Source organism: Mustelus asterias, chromosome 22, assembly GCF_964213995.1.
Source record: "Mustelus asterias chromosome 22, sMusAst1.hap1.1, whole genome shotgun sequence".
NCBI lineage: Eukaryota > Metazoa > Chordata > Chondrichthyes > Carcharhiniformes > Triakidae > Mustelus > Mustelus asterias.
Window position 1 is genome coordinate 11,952,428 of NC_135822.1, and position 25,726 is coordinate 11,978,153.

The following is a 25,726-nucleotide window of genomic DNA, read 5'->3' on the forward strand; positions in this document are numbered from 1 at the left end:
AGTCCAGCGTGAAATTATGCAGTTTCTTTCCCTTTCTGTAAAGTTGTTTGCATTTGTAAGGAAGAGTTTGGTATTTTGAATTGTCAAGCCTGGAATGTGATTGATCCATACTGGATGTAGGGTTTCTATGGTCCAGAACTTCCAGTCAATGATCATACCGGGCCATTGCCTGCAGAGTTTTCTACGCCCTGACAGAACTGCCCATGTACAAAGGACCTCCAATCCTGGCTGAGGCAGAAATGGGCTAGCGCAGCCACCTCTCCAAGATAAGTTCAGCAAGAGCAGGAAAGTTGTAGGAAGGAGAAGTCATGCCTCTTTGTCCTTCATTAGCTGCTGGTTCAGGTAAGTTCTTAAAGGTCTCAAGTCTTTTCATGAATGAGCGTGGGTAAGTGAATCGTTGCGTGGGCTGTCAAGTTGGGTGGGTTATCAGGTCGGTTTGTTTCAGAGAGGTGGGGGAAAGTGAGGGTCGTCAGGGGGTGTCCAGGCCAGAGGGGTATTTGGGTTATATCGGAACGATATTTGGGTCAGGTGGGCAGTTTGATCGGGTCAGAGGGGTGGTGATGGGAGACAGTCTGTTTGATTTGGGGGATGCTTGGGGAGGTAGGTTGTCCTGTTCAGTTCAGTTGTGCTGGCTTAACTCCACGTATTAACCTGCAGAACATTTCCAAGGTAAATATCAAGGTAAGTCCCAAGTATGTGGTCCACGTTTCTGACACTTAGCTAAGGGTCGGAGATATTTGTAGCAGGTGCCGAGCAGCGGAAGTCAGTCCATCAGAAGTTTAAATTTCCCGGACAACTTCTGCAGGGTCCCAATACGTAACGCAGACTTAAGTCCAGGCCCAGAATTGTACAGTGCTCGGGTAAGTGCATTCCTGACCCAGAAGCATGTGGGATCGTGCGAAATGTCAGGTGTGAATCCTGATGTGATGCAATTGAGCAATTTTTCAATGGGTGGGCACACGCGAGAGAGTAGGAAGCACGGCCGGCAACAACCAAGCAGGCAATTTAGCCCATTAAGGGGCCAATGGAATGCAATTTTCCGTGGCCTGTCTGCTCTTACGGATAGCTGGGCCGATTGGCCAAGTAGCCTTTATGTTTTAGCTTCAACCTCGATCCAGGGCAGGATGTAAATAAAATTTAAAAGATCTGCGGTCTGAGGGTTGAGTTTGAATGTGCTGCCTGTTTGCGTAGTTTTCCCGTCGATATTTAATTTTCACTGCTCTGCCGCTCCCTGAGACCGTTCTACAATGGCTGTCCCCCTGAGGGAGCACGTTAGAAGTGTTGGCCCTTTTCTTGGTGCCTGCCCTCCCCAGCCTTTGACAGAGTGCCTTTCCCATTGGATGGCCATTAATTGGCCAGCCAGCTGGAAATAGCATTCCAGGGCTAACCGCAGCCGGAACACATTCCGCACCCACGTCCAGGCCTACCGAGTGCGCACTCCCCACGGGCTAAAAATTCACACCCAGAATCCACTACACTGGACGTTGAAGGATTTGGGTGTATATGTGTTAGCAGATTTCCATAGCCACAAGTGACACAAAGAATAATTAACTTATTAAAGCAACAGTATTATACTGCGTAATGTATATTGTGTCATTTTACTAAGGTGCTTCTTTATGGCAAGATTATCTAATTGTTAAACTGTTCGTCTCTCAGGCTGGAATTTAACTTAATAATAAAAACAGGAAATGCTGGATAAACTCAGCGGGTCTGGCGGCACTTGTGGAAACTTGAATGTAGGACTGTGCTTGTTAGTTTGAAGGTGGAGTTTAGATGTCACACTTCATTAAAGGTGAAAAACAATGTTAAAATGCTGTCTGCATCTGACCTGCACTTCTAGAGTTTGGCACCTGCAACGTGACATCTGTAGCGCTGCACCTGTCTGCACTGGCATACTGGAGCAACAACTCTTGATAATTAACATCAAGCAAAACTAACGTAAAATCTTCCAACTGGTCAAGGCTGCACAGAAAGATTTATAGCTCTCAGTCAAATTCAGTTGTGTGGAAGTTGACCTTTTCTCCCAGCTGCACTGGGTGGCATGGATGAGTCTGCAACTTGATCACTCTCTCAGCATGAGGAGTCTGTAACATATGGTTTCCCAGCATGAGGCGTCTGCTGCCAGCTATTTAGCATAAAATTAAATTGGGGATGGGGAGAGTAAATTTAACAAAAAATATACATTCATGGGAACTCAGGGTGAATCTGCATTTAACAATACATACTGAAAATAGCAGTTTAAAGGGAATCAGCTGTAACGCTGGCTGCTGTGGTTTTACTCTTTGCACCCATCTTCCTTTGACCCCCACCAAGCTTGGTAATGAAAAGGCTGGTCATGACTTGTACTGCCTACTTGTGCTGGTTGGAAACCTGTTTCCTTTCCCAGTTAACATCTTTCCTCCTGAAGAAAGGATGTTCAGGAAGACACGGTGCACTTGTGCGTCAGTGCTCCTTAGTAGTCTGTCTCCAACCCCGCATGCAAGTGAACTGAGGTGAGAATAAGATGCCCCAAGACTTATTTAATTTCAGTGAATTGCAAAGAGCCATGGATCAATTGTCTGTTAAATTGCTCCGAGGTTTTGTTTCCATAACGCAACAGGGACGTCCATTTCAAATGTTGATAAAGTTAAGGTAATGTTTATTTTATTAGTCACAAGTAGGCTTACATTAACACTGCAATGAAGTTACTGTGAAAATCCCCAAGTCGCCACACTGTGGCGCGTGTTCGGGTATACTGAGGGAGAATTTAGCATGGCCAATGCACCTCAACAGCACATCTTTCAGACTGTGGGAGGAAACCGGAGCATCCGGAGGAAACCCACGCAGACACGAGAAGAACATGCAGACTCCACACAGACAGTGACCCGAGCCCGAAATTGAGTCCCTGGCTCTGTGAGGCAGCAGTGCTAATCGTGCCACCCACTCTCATTCTCCATGATTCCACGATCACTCTCTCTGTGAAGAAAAACTTTATAATATACATTTGCCTTTCGTTAGTTTTAATAAGTAGTCCTTTATCCTTCAGTCAAGGTTGACTTTGAAGTACTCGGCAGGATTTACCTTTTAAGCCATTATCTACTGAATTTCTGTAAATAGCGAGAAATAAAGATTATAGTCAAGGTTTGTTCAGACATTGGCAATATGTTTAGAACACTTGTTAATACAGTGTTTGCCAGTTATTAAATTGGATCTTTCCTTTCAGGTGTCGCGATGAAGCTGATGGATGAGGTGGCTGGCATTGTAGCAGCTCGTCATTGCAAGACCAACATTGTCACTGCATCTGTGGACGCAATTAACTTTCACCAGAAGATTCAGAAAGGTACCACACCTGCCACTTTCACACTCCTTGCCATAAGAGTGCTTCAGTTGGCAATGTCACACTGCTAAGTGAGCATTTTGTACTGAAAAGTTTTGCATATTACAGGCAGATTATTAACACCACTGCCTATACAAATGGTACAGTAAGAAGTCTCACAACACCAGTTTAAAGTCCAACAGGTTTATTTCGAATCACAAACTTTCGGAGCGATGCTCCTTCATCAGGTGAGTGGAGGTTAGTTCACAAACACGGCATAGATAGGCAAAGACACAATTGCAAGATAATTACAGATTAGAATGTGAAGAATGGTTGGAATGCGATTCTTTACAGATAACCAAGTCTTTACAGGTACGAACAGTATGCCTGGAGAGAGGGATAATCACAGGTAAAAGAGGTGTGAATTGTATCAAAATACATGTTCAGCCTTGACTCACCTGATGAAGGAGCAGTGCTCCGAAAGCTTGTGATTCCAAATAAACCTGTTGGACTCTAACCTGGTATTGTGAGACTTCTTACCGTGCCCACCCCAGTCCAACGGCGGCATCTCCACATGATATATAAATGGTATAACTTGGCCTTTGAAAGTTGCCTTAAAATTAAATCTTTCAGCCACATTCCAGCAACCTTACCCGCCTCAACAGCATGAAACCAAACCACAGAAGAATGTAATGCACTATTTAGCAGATTTATTTTATAGGCAGTATTTGCCAATAAAAATTGCCACGTAACTATATTTGCTCTATCAGATGGTTCACCAGTTCTGGAATTCCTTCCCTAAACCTCTCAACAATGCTGACCTCCTTTAAGATGCTTTTTAAAACCTACCCCTTTGACCAAGCTCTTGGCTATCTGGTCTAATGTGTCCTTAAGTGACTTAAAGTCAAATTTTGTTTGATAACACTCCTCTGAAGTTCCTTAAGACTTTCTGTTATGTTAAGACACAATACATGTTGTTAGAAATATTGAATTATTCCAGAAATGATCTTATCTAAAATAATTTCCACTTCCCTTGCTGCCTGGAAATACAATTCTGTTTCTTGTTAATACAGCTGTTGTTTTCAATTTTTCAGACCCAGCCTTGAACCATTTATGTTTTGAACGTTATTTCAGAAAATGCATTTATTTATCTATTCCACATCAGTGTTTCACAAAAAATGAATGGTTCATTTGTAATATTTCTTCAAGAAAATGCTATCACAGTGGACTGAATCTCATCTGTCACTCCGAATGTTTCAGTCTACTTCAGGAAGAGCTCAGCCAAGTGTTGACACCTCACCCAAGTGGCCATTCTTTGCGTTGTAGGCAGGGCATTGATCCTATCCTGACCTACTTTCTGAAGAAAGTGGCACAGCTTGGCATAAAATGCTAATGATGGGTGTCTTTAGACTTGACTACATAGTCTGTTTGCCATGTTGGTTGAGGGATAAATATTGGGGGATCTCATTGAAACTTACAGAATAATGAAAGGTCTGGATAGAGTGGATGTGGGGAAGATGTTTCCATTCGTGGGAGAGACTATGACCCGAGGACACAGCCTCAGAGTGAAGGGACGACACCTTAGAACCGAGATGAGGAGGAATTTCTTATGCCAGAGAATGGTGAATCTGTGGAATTCATTGCCACAGAAGGCTGTGGAGGACAGGTCATTGAGTGTATTTAAGACAGAAATGGATCTTGATTGGTAAGGGGATCAAAGGTTACGGGGAAAAGGCAGGAGAATGGGGTTGAGAAACGTAGCAGCCATGATTGAATTGCAGAGCAGACTCGACGGGCTGAATGGCCTAATTCTGCTCCTATATTTTATGGTCTTGTGGACCATGGTTCAGAGGAGAACTCCCCCATGCTTTTTTGTAAAAGTGGCGCAAGATATTTTACGTCCATCTAAGAGGATGAACCCCTTTGTCCACTTTCATATCTGAAAGACGGCACCTCCAACAGTACAGCATTCTCTATCACTGGGAGTGGCAGCCTGAATTGCGTGCTCAAATCTCGAGAGTGAGGCTTGAAGCTATGAAATTCTGACACGGGGAGAGAATGCCAGCATTGAGTGATTGCAAGCACAACCTTGAGAGGGATCAAAATAAAAAGTGGCAATGCAAGTACAATGTAACAAAAAAACAAAAGTTTTAGAACTATACAACAGGTCTATCAGTATCTGAAAGACAATAGCAGGTAGCTCAGCTGCCTGTTTCAAATGGCTCTCATCAGTTCAAATGAGGGACCTCAACCTAAAAGACTTAGCTTTCTCATAGAATCCCTACAGTGCAGAAGAAGGTCATTCAGCCCGTTGATCCTGTACCAACAACAATCCCCCCAGGCCCTATCTCCGTAACCCCATGTATTTATCCTGCTAATCCCCCTGGCACTAAGAGGCAATTTAGCATGGCCAATCCACCTAACCTGCACATCTTTGGACTGTGGGAGGAAACCAGAGCACCCAGAGGAAACCCATGCAGACATGGGGAGAACTCCACACAGACAGTGACTCGAGGCCAGAATCGAACCTGGGTCCCTGGCGCTGTGAAGCAGCAGTGCTAACCACTGTGCCGTCCCACCCCAAACACCTGTTTGAGGTGTTGATAAACCGGCTGCGCATTTCCAGGATTTTCTGACTTTATCTCCGATTTTTGCAATTTGCAGTTTTATCTCATATCACAGTCTGGCATTATAGAACAGTAAAAAAAATAAAGCACAGGAGGAGGCCATGTGGTCCAATGTGCTGGTTCTTTGATAGAAGTACCCAATTTGTTCCAATTCCCTGTTCATTTCATATCGCCTTGCACTCTTTAACTTTCCAAGTATTTAATCACTTCCCTTTTGAAAATGGCTCCGGAATCTGTTTTCACCACCCTGTCATCAGAGGGTTCCATACCTCATTCCAGAACGGTGCAGGTTTACCACTTGGGATGGTAAAATTCACAACCACTTTTGATGTCCAAAGATTAGTTACAAATTATTCTTCCTTCAGATTAGGAAGTGTTTAGTCACATGAACTTGCTGTACTTTTCCTGCCAAGATCTTCGCAGGAGGCAATTTGACTCCTAGCCTGTGCCAATGCTTTAACTGCTTCTTGCAGACATTCCTGCTCTTTAAGAAATGCTTAATAAAACAGAACAAATCCCTGGATTGAAGATTACCAAAGCAAAAACAACGCTATTCCTACTCAGATAGGAGCCAGGAATGTTAGTATTCCAGTTGAGGTTTGGCTACAAGGAGTTGTGGAATAATGGAGATAATAATTCAACTTAATTGGTTCCAGAAATGCCTAACTGTGAGCACAGGAAATGTTCTTGTTTGGTTTTATGGTGATTTTTCTTTTAAATTCAGTCAGCACAAGATGACTAACCTGGGGTGTTCATTTGTGATACTCCTTTGCAATGCTCCTAATGGTTTCAGTCGAGGCAGCGTGTGTAATGTTTTGTCCCAGCGCCAGTGCTTCAGTGAAGTAAGTGCTACAAAAGCATTGCGAGTAGGAAACCTTGGTGAGAATACCAGTCAGTGACACATAAGGGCGCTGTGTAATTTCTACAGTGGATGAAGTGTCTAATTGTGATCACAGATTCCTGATACCTACCCGAATGGCCTGACTTTTAAGTTCGGGGCTGTGTTTGAAGTTGATGCGGGCAGGAGCGGATGCGAAACCCCACTCCTGTCCGAGATCATGTTGTTAATGTGATATTACCCCGCTGGCCAATTGATGGACATGCAATGTGAAACGCGCTCTGTGTAAAGCTGAGTGCTGTCGGGGAACTCGGGAAGAGGGTGGGTGTCTAGAAGGAGGGTGGCGCTTCAAGTGTGCTCCCTCAGGGGGACAGCCACTGCGGTGTGGTCTGAGGGAGCTACTGACGAGTGAATAACAAACATCAGTGGAAAAACTATGTCACACTGTCTAAGCAACGCGATCATACACAGACCTCAGTCTCCAGACATATTTGGTCATTTTGTTTGAGGCCTGACTTGCAACACGCCCTGGAACAAGGTTGCAGTTAAAACGTAAAGGCCACTTGGCCTGCCCGCCAACCATAAAGGCAGGCAGGCAGGCAATGTAAAATCCCAGTCAATTGCTGTTTAATTCATTTAAATTTGTTTCTCGATTGTCAGCTGGCGTGCTTCCAACTTGCGCCCGCAGCTGTCAACCGGAATATCACCGTAGTGTACGGTGACATTGGGACCTATGTCTTCTCAGGCGACTTTATGCACTTTCAGGTCAGGCCTGAGCAATGTAAAATTCTAGCCAATGTGTTCATTAAATCCTTTATGGGATGGATATGGTGTCACATGCAAAATTTAAGTTCATGAAGTTTATTTATTAGTGTCACAAGTAGGCTTACACTAACACTGCAATGAAGTTACTGTGAAAATCCCCTAGTCACCACACTCCAAAGATGCGCGGGTTAGGTTGATTGGCCATGCTAAAGAAATTGTCCCTTAGAGTCCTGAGATGCGTAGGTTAGAGGGATTAGCGGGTAACTATGTAGGGATATGGGGGATAGGGTCTGGGTGGGATTGTGGTCTGTGCAGACTCGATGGGCCAAATGGCCTCTTTCTGCACTGTAGGATTTCTATTCTATGAAACACTCCGGCGCCTGTTCGGGTACACTGAGGGAGAATTTAGCATGGCCAACGCACCTAACCAGCATGTCTTTTGGACTGTGGGAGGAAACCGGAGCACCCGGAGGAAATTCACGCAGACACGGGGAAAACATGCAGACTCTGCACAGACAGTGACCCAAGGCTGGAATCGAACCTGGGTCCCTGGCGCTGTGAGGCAGCAGTGCGAACCACTTTGCCACCACATACCAACTTTAATGAAAGTTCATGAAAACTTTAAATATATTTTTGTACTGTTATTTTACTATTTACTATTTAACTTTGAACAGCCAATCTAGGCTCTGGATTTAGTCCTCACCTGGTACTCACACTTTTATGTTGGGGGTCACTTGATATCAATCTGAAGCGGGGACTTTGGTCGTTTTCTTTCCATTTCCAAACCCAGGAGTACTGAGACCAATTGCAGCGTCTTAATTCATTGCACCAAGTTGATATCAGCTATCTCAGTGTGAGCTGGACATTGGGTCCTTGCTGCTTTGTATGACTTAACAGTATGCTTGGTGGCAAATAACTTGTTAATGAAACACTTGGTTAACTTGGATATTTTTGGCTCAACTCCAAGAGTGTGCAGAGAGACACTGCTGTTGAATTGAATATTTTTGTTTATTTCACACCTCTAGAGCCTTGCTTCAATCCAACTGCTACGAGTTGCCTGAAGCTACTTTGGAATACCAGCAAGTAGAGAGGCTGAGATGGGACTGCTAATGGAATCACAGTGACTCACTCTGTGAAGTTTCAGTGCTGTAAAGACAGGATGATAGATGAGGGGGATTATCATGATAATAATTCTGACACATCTATGTCACCAGCTGAGAACATATCAATTTTTCTGACAGCCTCGCAGCATTCTGCGATGTATTGATTCCTTGGAGGGTTCTGCCAGGCATTGAGACTGATGATCTTTTTTTACAAGCTTTCCTGACTGAACAATTGCAAAAAGAAAACGCTTGTTCAGTTCATTTGTAACTCTTTATTAGAATTGAAAGACTTGCATGCATATAGTGGTTTTCACTGCTGATGTCCCAGCCCTAAAATGCCCTGTATTAAATAGCTTTTTAAATATTAATACAGAAATACCCATCTTAGATAAAATGGGAAATCTCAAAATAGAAATGGTCCCCCGTTTCAGGTGACACCCACTCGGGAAAGGGGCAGGTGTTCTGTGAGATCTTTGCCTGTATCTTCCAGAGCTCAATGGAGCTAAGACAAGTTCCCTTACATCGGAAAGCTACTCATCTGTGTTCCAATATTCAAACAAGGAGTCGGATCAGAGCCAGGGACCTGTCAGCCTGACATTCCTCATTGTGGAGATGCTTGCAAGGATCCAAGTGATGCCCTTTATATTGTGGGGAAAGAAATGAGGCTATTTATTGGGCAGCGCGGTGGCACAGTGGTTAGCACTGCTGCCTCACAGCGCCAGGATCCCGGGTTCAGTTCCGGCCTCAGGTCACTGTCCGTGTGGAATTTGCACTTTCGCCCCATGTCTGCGTGGGTTTCCTCCGGGTTCTCTGGTTTCCTCCACAGTCCGAAGATGTGCAGGTTACATTGATTGGCCATGCTAAATTGACCCTTAGTGTCAAGGGGATTAGCAGGGTAAATGTGTGGGGTTATGGAAATAGGGCCTGGGTGGGATTGTGGTCGGTACAGACTCGATGTGCCGAATGGCCTCCTTCTGTACTGTAGGGATTCTATGATTCTATTGGCGATACCAAACATAGCTTCCTGAAAGGAAAGGTCATGTTGTGAACTTGATTGAGTTTATTGAAAAACTTTCTAAATTACTGCATGAAGATAATCTGGTTGACATTGACTGCCTGGATGTTCAGAATGGCTCTGATAATGTTCCTCATAGTAAGTTACTTAACAAGATAGAGTCCTGTGATATCAGGAAGTAAATAGTCACACTGCCACAGGCATCCTGAGAACCGAAATGCATAATTGGCTAGCCAGTATTTTCCTGTCCGTCATTTTGTATGTTTGTAGCTGAAATCCAAAAAATTTGCTTCACCTGGTTAATTACTTTGAAATCCGGCCACTGCGGTTATGTCGTGGCAGCCATTTGGAATGCATCAATTAAATGAAAAGCACTCTGGGAGAATTAAATGCTCTTTTTCAAATAGTGCTGTTGAGTGTTTTATTGCCAACAGAAACAGGCCTGGATTTAATATCTATTCTGCAGAACAGGAGCTCTGACAAAGCAGCACAGCCTCAACTGACATTAGAGTGCCATCCTAGTTTGTTTTTAAGTTTATTTATTCGTGTCACAAGTAGGCTTACATTAACACTGCAATAAAGTTATTGTGAAAATCCCCGAGTTGCCACACTCCGGCGCCTGTTCGGGAGGTGGGGTCTGCTTCCTAATCAACACCCCATGGTGCCGAGACATAGCCACACTGGCAACTTTCTGCTCAGTAAGAAGTCTCACAACACCAGGTTAAAGTCCAACAGGTTTATTTGGTAGCAAATACCATAAGCTTTCGGAGCTTGCTGCTCCTTCGTCAGATGGAGTGGTCTCTGTTCTCCAACAGTGCACAGACACAGAAATCTGTAACTTGATTTCTGTGTCTGTGCACTGTTGGAGAACAGAGACCACTCCATCTGACGAAGGAGCAGCAAGCTCCGAAAACTTATGGTATTTGCTACCAAATAAACCTGTTGGACTTTAACCTGGTGTTGTGAGACTTCTTACTGTGCTTACCCCAGTCCAACGCCGGCATCTCCACATCAGAACTTTCTGCTCCCCAGACCTAGAACACCTGACGCTAAAATGCTGTCCCTACTTCCTTCCGTGGGAGTTCACCTCCGTTATCCTGATGGCAATTTACATCCCACCCCATGCGGGCGTAAAGACCACGCTGGACAAAATATACACCACTACGAATAGCCTTGAGACGAAACATCCTGAGGCCTTGTTCATCATGGCCGGGGACTTCAATCAGGCCAAGCTCAAGAGCGTACTGTCAAGTTATCACCAACACGTCCCCTGCTCCATCAGAGGCCCAAACATTCTAGACCACTGCTACACAAATATCAAACATGCCGACCGCTCTATCGCCCGCCCACACTTTGGCAAATTAGACCACAAGGCTGTGCTCCTGCTCCCACCTTACAAGCAAAAACTGAAACGGGAGAATCCATCAAAGAGAGTCGTGCAGTGTTGGTCTGAGGAATCGGATGATCACCTACGGGGCTGCTTGGAGTCAGTGGACTGGTCAGTATTTAAAAACTCTGCAACCAGTCTGAATGAGTGCGCCACTGCAGTAACTGACTTCATTAGTAAGTGTGCAGAAGACTGTGCCAAAGAAGCAAATCCGTGTGTTCCCCAACCGGAAACCATGGATGAACAGGGATATCCACTGCTAGCTGAAGTCTAGGTTTGAGGCATTCAAGTCAGGCGACACTGACCTATACAAGAAAGCCAGATACGATCTAAGGAGATCCATCAAAGATGCCAAAAGACAATACCGGACCAAGCTAGAGTCCCAGGCTAGCCACACCGACCCCCTCCACAAGGTCTGCAAGGCATAGCAGGCTACAAGATGAAGACATGTAAAATCGCCGGCTCCAATGCACCCCTCCCTGATGAGCTCAATGCATTTTACGCCAGTTTTGAGCAAGAAGTCAGCGTGGGCATTCCCTCCACCCTGGAAGTCCTGGATGAACCTGTATCTGGGGTCACCACTGCAGATGTCAGGGCAGCTTTCTTGAAGGTCAACCCACGGAAAGCAACTGGCCCGGATGGGATACCCGGACGTGCACTCAGATCCTGCGTGGATCAGCTGGCGGAGGTATTCACAGACATCTTCAACCTCTCTTTACAACAATCTGAGGTCCCTATCTGCTTCAAGAAGATGACCATCATCCCAGTACCTAAGAAAAACCAAGCAGCGAGCCTTAATGACTATCGGCCGGTGGCTCTGACATCCATCATTATGAAGTGCTGCAAGGTTAGTCATGGCACGAATCAATTCCAGCCTCCCGGACGACCTGGATCCACTACAGTTTGCCTACCGCCGCAACAGGTCCACAGCAGACGCCATCTCCCTGGCCCTGCACTCAACCCTGGAACACCTAGATAACAAGGACACCTATGTCAGACTCCTATTTATTGACTACAGCTCAGCCTTCAACACTGTTATTCCCACGAAACCCATCTCGAAACTCCGTGGCCGAGGCCTCGGCACCTCCCTCTGCGACTGGATCCTGAACTTCCTAACTCACAGACCACAATCAGTAAGGATAGGCAACAACATCTCCTCCACGATCATCCTCAACACCCTTGCCCCACAAAGCTGTGTTCTCAGCCCCCTACTATACTCCTTATACACCTATGACTGTGCGGCCAAATTCCCGTCCAATTCGATTTTCAAGTTTGCTGATGACACCACCGTAGTGGGTTGGATCTCAAACAATGATGAGACATAGTATAGGAATGAGATAGAGAATCTGGTGAACTGGTGTGGCAACAATAATCTCTCCCTCAATGTCAACAAAATGAAGGAGATGGTCATCGAATTCAGGAAGCGTAAAGGAGAACATGCCCCTGTCTACATCAATGGGGATGAAGTAGAAAGGGTCAGGAGCTTCAAGTTTTTAGGTGTCCAGATCACCAGCAACCTGTCCTGGTCCCCCCATGCCGACACTATAGTTAAGAAAGCCCACCAACGCCTCTACTTTCTCAGAAGACTAAGGAAATTTGGCATGTCAGCTACAGCTCTCACCAACTTTACAGATGCACCATTGAAAGCATTCTTTCTGGTTGTATCACAGCTTGGTATGGCTCTTGCTCTGCCCAAGACCGCAAGGAACTACAAAAAGTCGTGAATGTAGCCCAATCCATCACACAAACCAGCCTCCCATCCATTGACTCTGTCTACACTTCCCGCAGCCTCAGCAAAGCAGCCTGCATAATTAAGGCCCCCACGCACCCCGGACATTCTCTCTGCCACCCTCTTACTTTGGGAAAAAGATGCAAAAGTCTGAGTCACGTACCAACTGACTCAAGAACAGCTTCTTCCCTGCTGCTGTCAGACTTTTGAATGGACTTACTTTGCATTAAGTTGATCTTTCTCTACACCATAGCTATGACTGTAACACTACATTCTGCATTCTCTCGTTTCTTCTCAATGAATGATATGTTTTATCTGTATAGTGCAAGAAACAATACTTTTCACTGTATGTTAATACATGTGACAATAATAAATCAAATCAAATCAAAATTGAGGGAGAATTTAGCATGGCCAATGTACTTAACCAGAACGTCTTTCGGACTGTGGGGTGAAATGGGGCAGCACAGTGGTTAGCACTACTGTCTCACGACGCCAGGGACCTGGGTTCAATTCCAACCTCAGGTCACTGTCTGTGCGGAGTTTGCACATTCTCCCCTCGTCTGCATGGGTTTCCCCCGGGTACTCCGGTTTCCTCCCACAGTCCAAAGATGTGCGGGTTAGGTTGATTGGCCATGCTAAATTGACCCTAGTGTCAGGGGGATTTGCAGGGTAAATATGTGGGGTTACGGAAATAGAGCCTGGGTGGGATTGTGGTCGGTGCAGACTCGATGGGTCAGATGACCTCCTTCTGCACTGTAGGAATTCTATGAAACCGGAGCACCCGGAGGAAACCCACGCAGGCACAGGGAGAATGTGCAGACTCCGCACAGACAGCGACCCAAACCAGGAATCAAACCCAGGTCCCTGGGGCTGTGAGGCAGCAGTGCTAACCACTGTGCCACCCATGTGTGTTCAGGTCCTGGAACAGCAAGTAAGTGTGTGTGTGAGGAATTGCAGATGAATTTTAACATGGATCAGCATATCAGAAAAGGATGAATAAAGCATGGTTGCATAGTCAATTGGTCTATATTAACAAAAGTGAAAATGGGAAATAATGTAAGTGAGATAATCAACCATTCACTAAAAGTATGCAGGCAGTATGAAGGTATTATTAAAAAGGCTCATCAAGTACCAGGGAGCACATTAAGGCTGTTTGATTATAAATTCAATGAATATTTTAGCCCTGTATAAAGCATCAAAAAGGACGCATTAGAAGCTACTAACTTGGGCATTCTCCCTTCAGAATGATGTTGAAACATTGGAAAGAGTTCAGGGACAATTCTGGAATTAGGATTTCAAATTATAAACAGAGAATCAAGAACTGAGTTTGTTTTCAATGATGAAAAGATGATTGCGAAGATGTCTCGTACAGTAGACTAACAGCTGGACTTGAAACCTAGATATTTATAGTTCAACTGTGGCAAGTTGCGAAATTAAATTCGATTGTTAGCTGGTCATTTGTTAGCTAGCATCAAGAACAACTGGACGCAAACGCTGTGGTTTTAGAATCATAGAATCCCTACATTGCAGAAGGAGGCCATTCGGCCCATCGAGCCTGCACCGACAACAATCCCACCCAGGCCCTGTCCCCGCAGCCCCAGGTATTTAACCTGCTAATCCCCCTGACACTAAGGGTCAATTTAGCATTGCCAATCCACCTAACCCGCACACCTGTACTGTGGGAGGAAACCGGAGCATCCGGAGGAAACCCATGCAGACATGGGGAGAATGTGCAAACTCTACACAGACAGTCACCTGAGGCTGGTATTGAACCCATGTCCCTGGCGCTGTGAGGCAGCAGTGCTAATCACTGTGCCACCGCCTTGCCCCCACTGTGCCACCGTTGTTGTGAAAACCATACTGTTCAGAGTTGGGACTCACTGAGCAGAAATTTCTCCTTCAAATTAATGAGCACGTGCCAGGCCATTTCCCAATGCCTGACTTATGAAAGTCAGCTCATTCACCTGGAAGTTTCATCGTCTGAGTCAGGGGCGGGTTGGATTTGAGGCTGCCATCTCCCAATACAAATCTGTAGTGACAACAGAGGGACAGAGGTATAGGCAGGCAGATTTAAAAGCCTGCCTTCGTTCATTGGAACGTTAGCCCAGTTCTCTATATAATGGTTAGGCCCCATAGCCCTCACCCTTCCATTATGCAGCCCCTATACACCCCTCCAAGCCTCCTCCATTCCCCCATACACCCTCCAAGCCTCCTCCATGCCCCCTTACTTCCTCCATACCCCTATGTAGGACTCATGAGCTATATAAAAACACTGGGAAGATTTTGAAATGCTCAGAACATAAACACAAACAATCAGCCATCAGTTGAAACTCATAAAATGATTAATCCAAAGTATAGCCATTGAAACCCCCCCCCCTTTGAAAAAATACTCTGGGGTGAAATTTCATTCTCGAGGCATGAGCGCAAAGTTGGGAAGACTCCTGACTTCACAAACTCAACCTGGGAGAAAGTTGATTTTCATTTATTTTTGTTCTGGCAAGATGTACCTTATAAATGCAAGCATTCCATTCAAGTACCTAATCCCTTATGAAAACACATTTATATTCAGAGCCCCCATCAAACGCTTTATGATGACCTGCAGTTGTCATCAAACTGTGAACTGGCAGGCACCTTTCTGTGATAATGATAGGTTGCGGAATCAGTCATGCAATACTGATTCTATCATGATAGCCCCCAGGCTTATGTCAACAGTCACATTGAAATTGCAAAAACTGACTTTTTTTAAACTGCAGACTTCTTAAAAATATTTAAAAGGCAGGAGATTTAAATGCCTCCAAAACGTGACAGTTTGAAAGAGCTTATCCACTTACGCACATAAGATGTAGGAGCAGAAGTAGGTCATTCGGCCCATCAAGTTTGCTCTCCCATTCAATAAGATCATAATTAATCTGATATGATAATCCTCAACTCCGCGTTCCCACTTTATCCCCATAACTCTCGATTCCCTTACTGATTAAAAATCTATCAGTCTCGAACATATTTAACAGCCCAGCCTCTACAGCCCTCTGTGGTAAAGAATTCTACAGATTCACTATCATCTGAGAGAGGGAATTCCTCCTCATCTCTGTCTTAAATGGGTGAGCCATTAATCTGAGATTCTGCCTACTGGTCCTAGACTCTCCCACAAGGAGAAGCAACCTCTCATCAGCTACCTTGCCATTCCCAAAAAGATGCCTAGACCTATCCAAAAGATGTCCATGGACTTAATAAAAAGGGTACTCTACCTCTCCAAATAGGTCCAGCAGTTTTACACCTTTTCCTCGAAAGGCAAATAAATTGTGTTTATGACATCCAACTAATGCAAATTAGATCTGTTTGGGTGGGTGCTTGGCTCACAGTGAGATTTCTGAAATCTGGACCCCAGTGTCATTTTGACTAAGTTGGACACCCTTTCTGTCCTTGTGAAAATTCTTGTATCTCAAGTGCTGCATAATCTGTCAAAATGAACAAATAGCCAGTCAAAAACTTCAAACATTTAGGGGCTAATTTTCCCGTTCCGTACGCCACGGGAATCGTAGCGGGCGGGAGGCGGACCATGGAAAGGTCCGTTGACCTCGGGCAGGATTTTCCAGTTTCGGGGCGAGCGTAGCCGGAAGATCCTGCCCAGAGTCTATTGTCTGCTCATAAAACTGTCGGTTAAACAAAATGACACAACTGTGTCAACAACTCCAGCTGAGGTAACTCCATTTGTATGGTTCGGAACTCAGCATGTATTTATAATGGAATTAGATGGCACAGTTAAATAAACAGAGCTTACTTTACTCAGTTCAGTGAAGTATTTGAAGTTGTCTGACCAGATGTGTTCTTCTTTTCAAAGGCTCAGTGGCATTTCAGTCAAAGAAGTCTGACATCTGATCAATTTTTTTCCCCCCCGAGTCTCACTGGATCTCCAGGCTTTAATCAATGTAAAATTCCATTTTTTAAAACTCAGTGCTGAAATTAAGAGCATGCTTTAACCACTGGATGAAATACTCAAATGCTTGTGAATATGTACAATATTGGTCAGTTTAATGATCACTTACCTTTTAAATACAGACCCTATGAGCAATCACTGCATTGAAACCATACTTAAATCATCATAAATCATCAGATTATGAAATTTGAAGTTGGCAAGACCTTTTAAACACAACTAACTGTCAACAGATTACTGGTTCCACAGCAAGGCTTCTGCCAAGGTTGACAAACTGACTTACCCAGCGCAGCCTTCAGGACCTCACCGACCTCAATGAAAATATCAGTCAGCGAAACTTGCATTTGCAGCCGGTACTTAAACGGTGATCCTGGCATCACTTTTACAACCCATCAGACTTCTCACCCACGGAAATGGCCCACACACCTCCAATTCGAAACTTCTGATGCGGGTTTGCTCAGCATCAGGAGGAGGAAATGCAGCCCACTGTTTCTTATTGCATTTTTGTAGAATTGTCCTAATTTCTGCTGTGTGCGCGCATGTGTGTGTGTGTGTGTGCACGCATGTGCACTTGTGTGTGTGCACATGCACACGTGTGTGCGCGTGCATGCGCATGGGTGTGTGTGCATGTGCATGTTTATGTGTGCACGTGTGTGTGTGTGACAAAATCTATAGTCCAGCCCTTTTATTTCCCCAAGCTACATAAATAAGTTTGATGAGGCTTACAGAGTTTTTTTAAGGTCATCCTTTAGAATAAACCATAATGGATTTACATATGTTACAAACATTTTTAAGCAATCGTTTGAAGATTGCATGCCATTATTAGCTACTATCAGATGTCTTTTAATCAGATACACAGCCTAAATTGTCACAGCTTGACATCTGAAATTCAGGAAAATACTTTACATCTGAAATCCAAGATATCTTTACATTCTTCAAGATAACATCCCCATTTATTTGGTGCCTAAATTATACATTTGTCTGTTGCTCTCTGAAATAAAAGGTTTTTCCCCCAAATCCCTTTCCATACTTCCCTGAAGCTGCTTATAGCTGCTGTGCTGTGTTTTTACAGGTACCAACAATCATCAGTCCTTAACAATATTTGCTCCTGGGATGTGGGCAAAGCCAGAAAAGCTAATATCTTCATTCATCCCTAGTTGCTTTGATAAGGTAGCAATAGACCTTGCTTAACATTGAGTGGTTTGTTAAATCATTTCAGAGGCAATGGAGAGGTATGTCTAGGCCAGCTTAAATAGGGTTGACAAGATTCCCTTTCTAAAGGGGATTAGTGAACTTGTATGGTTTTTATATAAATGCTTGATATGTTCTTTACATTGTTATGATCCCAGTTGATGGTTCTACTGGATGGGAAATTCCCAGAATGGAACCCACTCCAAAGACCATGGGCAGAATATTTCTCTCTCCGGATATTTCGCTCTCCCTCTCCGCAGCATGTTTGGCAGCAGTGGAAGGCAGTGTGCCGTTCACTGGCAACTAGAGTTTGTGATCCCGTCATTGTTAATGGGGTTTCCCATTGAACACACTGCCAGGAAACCCACTGGATTGCACTGTCGACAGGACCGTAAGATCCCAACGGCATGAAAGGCAGCAAGACTTTGGCACGTAACTTCTACTTTTTTTTAGGAAAAGTGGATGAACAAAGTCACAGGACTGGCAATTAGCTTTTAACAACAGACTAGAGCGTCCATTCTTTGTGTTGCTCCACCACCATATAATCAAGCAGCTACTGAAGTTGTCTCATAAACCTAATGGCCAAAATATTCCATCCCCGTTCATGGCTGGGATTTTCCGGTGCCGCTGAAAGTGAAAGGCGTTTTGGCTGGATTGGCTAATTTTCCGTTCTCGCTTGCAATGGGTCCGGCCACAGACAAAACCGGAGAATCCCGCCCAATGATGAAAAAGGAATAATGTTGAATCTGCCTCTACCACCTTTTCAGGGAATGTTTAACACGTTCAACTGAGCTCTCCCTCTTTGCCGTTGTAACAGGAGTGTCCCACCATCTATTTTAAATGGGAAACGAGTTAACACTGGTGTTAAAATAGCAGAGGAAGGAATTTCATCGCACACATTAATCACTTGTACATTAGTGTCTTGCCTATGTGTGCGATTCAGGGAATCTATCTTTCATGTGAACCACAACATAGAGCACAGGTTTAATTTAGCTACAAAGTATATGGTGAGTCGTTATCATAATGTACAATTCTCCTGTGTTCTCAGCAGTCCGGTCTGATTGGCAAGTAGATCTATTGTCTGGGAGACAGTCAAGCAGCATGCTTTATACAGGACAGTTTGTTTTGCAAGTTGACGTGACAAAACGAAATAACTGATGTACTCCATTGATTTGCTGGCCCATAATGATGTTTCTGTTTCCATATTCCTTCCCAATTTTATTTTATAAGACTATCGTCATAGAAAGAGGGGGGGAATATTTTTGTACATTAGAGAATCTATTTTCCATTATTTGTATCAGTGAGGGAGAAGAGGAGGGAAAGAATTTGCCCTGAAGATTCTTGGTCACAAGGAAACAAGACAGGACAGCAAGACCTTTGGGGTGGAAACCAAATGCCAGTTTCAGGAGGTTGACTTTGGGAGCCAAGAACAAAGGATGCAGCACTTGGGTAGTCCTCTGTGGGAAGGAGAAAGCAGCGCCAGGGTTGGATTTCTTCAGGTGGACTTGGTAGGAAGTAGGAAGGAAGCAATCAAAGGCTGGAGCATGGGGTGGTGGTGGTAACTGAGAGGGAACAGTGGTAGATAACTTACCTATGGTAGAACATTATGGAGAGGGGAACAAATACTGTTAGGATAACTGAAAGCTATTGGGCACAGTTTTCCCGGCCTGCTGCGCTGTTCAAGTAGTGCAGCGGGCTGGGAAATGTCAGCGGGAAGCCTGAAGCAGGATTCGCGATCGACATCCAGCTGGTCGTGACTTTCCCAGGCTCCTTTTTCAATGTCATCAGCTTCGCACCAGAAATCAGCGTGAGGCTGATTACCACATTGAAATCGCCATTTCCATCTCAATGTTTCCCACCCGCCAGGTGAGTTTCCCACCAGCGGGGATCACTTATTGAACCCATCAACAGGGGCCAGGTATAATCACCTCGCTGGTGGGCAGAGGCTATTGAGGCTCCCTGGGAGCTCGGGGAGAGGGTGTTGCCCCTTGGGCAGTGCCAGCCTGACACTCTGGCAGTGCCCACTGGGCACACACGCATTGCCCACCGGGCACCCTGGCACTGCTCACCGTGTTGTGGGGGACAGAAGTGGGGGAACGGGGGACCCGCTACGCACTCCGCAAGAGGAATGGTGGGAGAGTTGAGGGAGGTGGGCAATTGGGGCTGGCCATGGAGGGGGGGGGCGGGGGGGGGGGCGGTGGGAGGATTCAGACTGGCCATGGGGGAGGGGGAATCAGGCTGACCATGGGGGGTATCGGGGATGGCAGAGGTGGGGGGGGGGCGGTGTCGGGGCTGGCCATGGTGGGGGGGGTGTCAGGGCTGGCCATGGTGGGGGGATGTGTCGGGGTTGGCCATGGTGGGGGGGTGTGTTGGGGCTGGCTATGGTGCGGGGGGGGATGTCAGGGCTGGCCATGGTGGGGGGGTGGTGGTTTCGGGGCTGTCCATATAGTTCGGGGGGGGCGGGGGGGGAGTGTCGGGGCTGGCCATGGTGGGGGGGGGGGGCGGAATATTGGGGAAGCTGGCAATCTGTAGGGGGTCATGGAGACTGGCGATCAGGGGGCGTGGGGAGTCATGGAGACCAGCAATTGAGTGCTGGGCAGGAGGGGTTGGGAGGCCAGCAATTGGGAGACCAGCGATGGTGGGGGCCAGTGTATGTGTGCCAATCTCCCCACTGACAGATTGGCACATACGCAGTGGCGCACTCGGCACACTGATGCCGGCTTCTTGGGCGGAGTTAGATCCCGACCTCGCTTATCAGCGTGAATCCTTCCTCCCACCCCCCTGCAACACTCTGTGGAGCACAGAGTGCCGGAAATCCATCCCACTAAGTACACCCAAAAAAATGGGCGGGAAAAGCTCCTTTTCCCTGCCAGTTGGGCACTTTGATTTTTTGGGGGCAAATTACCCCCATTGATGTTTTTCTCCAACAGTCTGGTATCATGTGGGGCACATGGACAAGTGTAAGCAATCTAAGTGCCCCCTGATAACCACATGGCACATGATCTTCAAAGCAGTGTTAGAGATTCATTACATTCATCCAGCAAAAGTGCGAATTTGATTCCAGTCGCAATCCTCAACTCAGTGAATGGATACAATTAACATTTGACAAATGCTGAAACTAAAGTTCTGCATCATCTGGGCTATTTGTCTCATGTTAAAACCATACAAAGCGTAAAATCAGCAGCGTGAAGTCAGATGATTGAATCTATAGTTATCAGGAGAGACGTGAGAAATGGAACTTTCATGGGAACAGAGGACTGTGAGGAGTCCTTAATTAAGAGCTTTGTTTAAAATGAGGAAGTGTTTTGAGAGTGAATAGTATAATTTCTGGAGAGTCAGTGATGAGGAGCCATTGATGTACTATTGTCAATAAAAGATTGAGAGAGAGAGGAGACGTTTCTTTACACAGTGGGTTTGGAACACGGAATGCTTTGCTGTAGGGAGAGGAAGAGACTGTTTCACCTTTAAAGCTAAAATTGGTCAAATATTTGAAGCAGGTAATTTGTGGAGAGAAAAGAGAAGTGCCTTATTTTTGGATTAACCAAGAACTGGAATGGACTCAATTGGCCAATTGCAATGTGAACCACAATGGTTCCATATCCTCCTACCTGATGACCCCATTCTGACATCCTTGTAAAGGCCTTAATGTTGCAAAAGTTAAGGAAAGTTGTCATCTATTGAATGTTGCCTTTTCCTGTAAAGAGAAAAGTAGGACACATTGAGTAAGATTCAATTTTGGAAAGAAGTGAAGGTTGTACCACTTTATATAGGCAGCCGGTGCAACGAATGATGCAGTCATATACCCACTAGCAGTATGTATAGAACTTGACAGATCCCTTTCAGAATGTTAGTGAGCAAGTTAATATATGTTGCATTCCAATGTGGAATAGGTGTTTTGAGAGACTTTATTTCTCCTTATTTAACTGGGTGAAAGTAGTCTGCACCCAGCTGTAGGCTGAACAGGGAGGCGTGGCACACTCCCCAAAGTAGACTTCTACATACTCAGTGTGTGCTGTTGATACTATCATGCTTCAATAGGTAATTTGCCTGAGACATTAATTTTGGGTAGCCCTCTGGCTTTGGGTGTTGGATCAGTTGAGAACGGGGCCAATGACCAGGCCTGTGAAGTCAGAGCGAGCACTCCTGTTCCCCCTGACTCCACACCAAAATTTAACAAAAAAACTAACATTTCTTCCATTGCCAGCTGTAGGAGTTCCAACATCAGACCACTCTGAGGACTTATTTTAAAGGAGGTCTCTTCAATGGGATATTACAGGTTAGGCTGCACATTAACAGGTTTAAAAAACTTAGTTCCTGTTTTAGAAATATTCCTCAAAATGACCTCTATAAATCTAGCAGTGGGGCCAACGTTTTCGCCTGATCACATCCATCCCACTGCTAAATTGGTATATTTTGCACCCATTTAACACCCAAGAAATGAATGCAACATATATCAATTTCTACCCTAAAACCTTTACTATATAACATTTATGGTGCATGTGCATCGTGTGAATGGATGGCCACATTAACTAAGCTCGTCTTTAAGTCATAGCTGACACCGATCACCTCCCTGGATTATCACTGATATCAATGTAGAATAAATATATATTGCGACGTGGATGTAAGATAATTGAAAATCAGACCCAGGTATTGCTAAGTAAGGTCATTACTGGCTAAGTCCCATTTAGAGTTGTGTAGGATAATTGCATCATGTTCTTACTCAGATAGTCTCAGTGGTTTAAATCAGACACCTTGTATGTATCTTTCTAAGTACCATTTGGGTCATCTTATTGACCTTGTCAGTGATTGACTGCCAAATCTTCAGGACTTGCCGTTTCTCTGTTGGTACCTTTCAGATCCATAAATGGTGTTCCTTTGGCAAGGTGACTAAAATCCCAAGGCACTGTAAGTAAATATAGCTTTTCTGCACTAATATACAAGCAGAAAGTGCTGGAAAAACTCAGCAGGTCTGACAGCATCTGTAGCAGGAGAAACAGAGACCTGAATTTAACTTTGAGGTTATTGGGCAGCTTTATTCGGTGGGACCATAAACGGATGTGAGTACGCACTGACTAGCCAATTGACTGCTGACCAAAATGAAACACATGCTAGAAGAGGCTCAGCACTACCGGGAGCCGTGGAGGAGCTGCAATGATTGGAGCTGCCGGCCGGGCTCCCTGAAGACTGATATGTGTGGAGGAACTGTTGCAGCAAGATGCCATGATCTTTAAAGGGGCAGACAACTGTGGTGGTATAGTCTGCAGGAAAAGGACGACACTGGCAATGTCTTCTGGCCCCAGAGCCCATGCCAATCCTGTTGGAAATGGCCAGAGCCAATTGTCCTCCCACTTTTTGGATCAGTGCCTGTGGGTTCTGCTGGAGGCTGAGAGTGAACGTCGGGAGACATTGATACCACAAGACAGAAAAAGGGGCCTCCACACTGAACTAAGAAGTCATATGCGGAGGTGTCAAATTGCTGGTCAGCACTGTGATATAGTCAAAAGGACCTGGATGCAGTGTAAAGCCCTGAGCACAGGAAGCCTATCTTCAGGTGTTCTTAAACACTGCATGTGTGTAGACAGAATGGCTGGCATGTTTGGAAGGGTGAAATGCCACAATGCGATGAGCACCTAAATCTGTGACTTTGTAGGAGAGGATGGAATGTTACGGCATGCCAGAGGGTGGTGAATCTATGGAATTCATTGCCACAGAAGGCTGTGGAGGTCAGGCCATTGAGCATATTTAAGACAGAGATAAATAGGTTCTTGATTGGCAAGGGGATCAAAGGTTATGGGGAAAAGGCGTGAGAATGGGGTTGAGAAACTTATCAGCCATGATTGAATAGCGGAATAGACTCAGTGAGCCTAATTCTGCCTCTATTTCTTATGGTCTTATCTGCAGCCGGAGGATGAATAAAAGCAATATTGTCCTTGCAGGAGAAAAGGAGTCACAGTACACAGAAGTGAGGATGAACAGGCAGTGCTGTCCCTAATCTGTTGCTGCTTATAGCAGAGGTGCAGATCCTGGAAATGGTGTTTGAATGTGGAGCAAGCTCCACAGGTTGCTGTGAGGCTGGGGCTTTGGAGGAGGGTAAGAGTCCAGTGGATGAGGAGGAGATTGGAGAAGGATAGGAGGGATGTACAGCAACAGCTGTGAGACTGACGGGGTGAAATCCGCTAATCCTCCATGCTCATCCGTTCTGTCTTTGCTCAGCCAGATGTCCATTCTGAGAAGCTGCCAGAATGTGTGTACTCTGAATTGTTAATGCTACTGAAGACCATACATATATTTTCCCCAGTTCAGATGGAACATCCTCCAGACCGCAGAAGGATCTGAAGGACCCTCCCTGGACATCAGAGGATAACGTACAGCCAGATGCACCAACAGTGCATCCTTTCTCTGCACCATACACCAGAGCAGACACAGGCACGCTGGTGGACACGAGTGTTCATGAGCAGATGGTAGTTCTGAGAAAGGCACAGCACAGTCGCTTGAGGACCTGGTGGAGGCAGAGAGCAGCAGTCCCAGGAATTCAATCAGAGGTTCCTGGAGTTGCGTTCAGATCTGCAAAGGTCACTGCCAATGTGAAAGATGGATGAGGCATTTAGTGACTCTGCTGGCCATCTCTGGTGAGCAGGGAGGTTCAGACAAACCTCGTTGGCAGGCAACTTGCCGCTCCATGCATCTGGCAGTCCTTAGGGCACTCCTGATGATGGCAGCAGCTCCGCCGCCCTCTGCCAGTCACATCTGAGGAAACCGCAATGACTGTTTCTTTCCTTATTTATTAGTGAAATAAGGAGGCTTACATTAACATGGCAATGAAGTTACTGTGAAAATCTCCTAGTCGCCACACTCCGGCGCCTGTTCGGGTACACTGAGGGAGAATTTAGCATGGTCAATGCATCTAACCAGCACGTCTTTTGGACTGTGGGAGGAAACCGGAGTACCCGGAGAAAACCCACGCAGACACGACGAGAACATGCAGACTCCGCACAAACAGTGGCCCAAGCCAGGAATCGAACCCAGGTCCCTGGTGCTGTGTGGCAGCAGTGCTAACCACCGTGCCACTGTGTCGCCCTGACTGAGGAGTGCCCAACCATCACGCTGGACTCTCCCATCCAGACTGGGCCACACAGGCCCCGGCAACCCAAGAGCAGCCACTAAAGTCATCAGGGCATCAGAGTCAGCAGCCTGCCTCCATCCAGCTAACAGCAAATGTAAAATTCAGGCTGGCATTAACGTCTTGAGTCCAATGACTCTTCCACAGAACTGAAGAGAGATAAAATGTGATGGGTTTCATGCTGTTAAATGGTGGGAGCGCAGTGGGGCAGCGGAGAGATGGAACCAAAGAGAAAGTCTGGAATAGGTTAGAGGGAGGGAGAGATTAAATAACAGTGATGTCATGGAACAAGTTTTTATGCGCCTTGCCTCCAAAATGATTCCTGTTTGCTGACTCTACACCATGTAGCAATTATGTACTTTAAAGTGTGATTAAATAACCACACAGTGAATGCAATTACACTGCTGTTCTCAGTACTGAAACGATACACCTCAAAGATAGTGTGCCAATTAAAGACTTGCAGAAAGATGCTAAATATAAACATGGGTGATACAATGAACTCGAATCAAATATCTGCCTGATAACACCAAAAATAAATTAAAACCCAAAATTAAATGGTGTCAAATTCAGTTTTTGAGCAAAGTTGTGATTGTGTATACAGGTCCAGTCATCCCGTTCCAGGTAATGTTGATATTGATTGGAAGGAGAAGGACTAAGCAGCACAGCCGCTGACTCTGCAGAATGGGGAATGCCTAAGTCGCAAATGACAGTGGTCATCACATCGC

At 45.4% G+C, this 25,726-nt stretch overlaps 1 protein-coding gene across 5 annotated transcripts in view; it reads left to right on the forward strand.

The window, feature by feature from the left end:
- The window catches only part of acot7 (acyl-CoA thioesterase 7), a 260,402-nt gene that overhangs the window by 172,951 nt on the left and 61,725 nt on the right, over nt 1-25,726 (forward strand). For all 5 annotated transcript variants that reach the window (XM_078238517.1, XM_078238514.1, XM_078238513.1 and 2 more), the window contains one exon: nt 3,203-3,319. In XM_078238517.1, the coding sequence (XP_078094643.1) occupies nt 3,203-3,319 (117 nt within the window). The remainder of the gene's footprint in view (nt 1-3,202; nt 3,320-25,726) is intronic.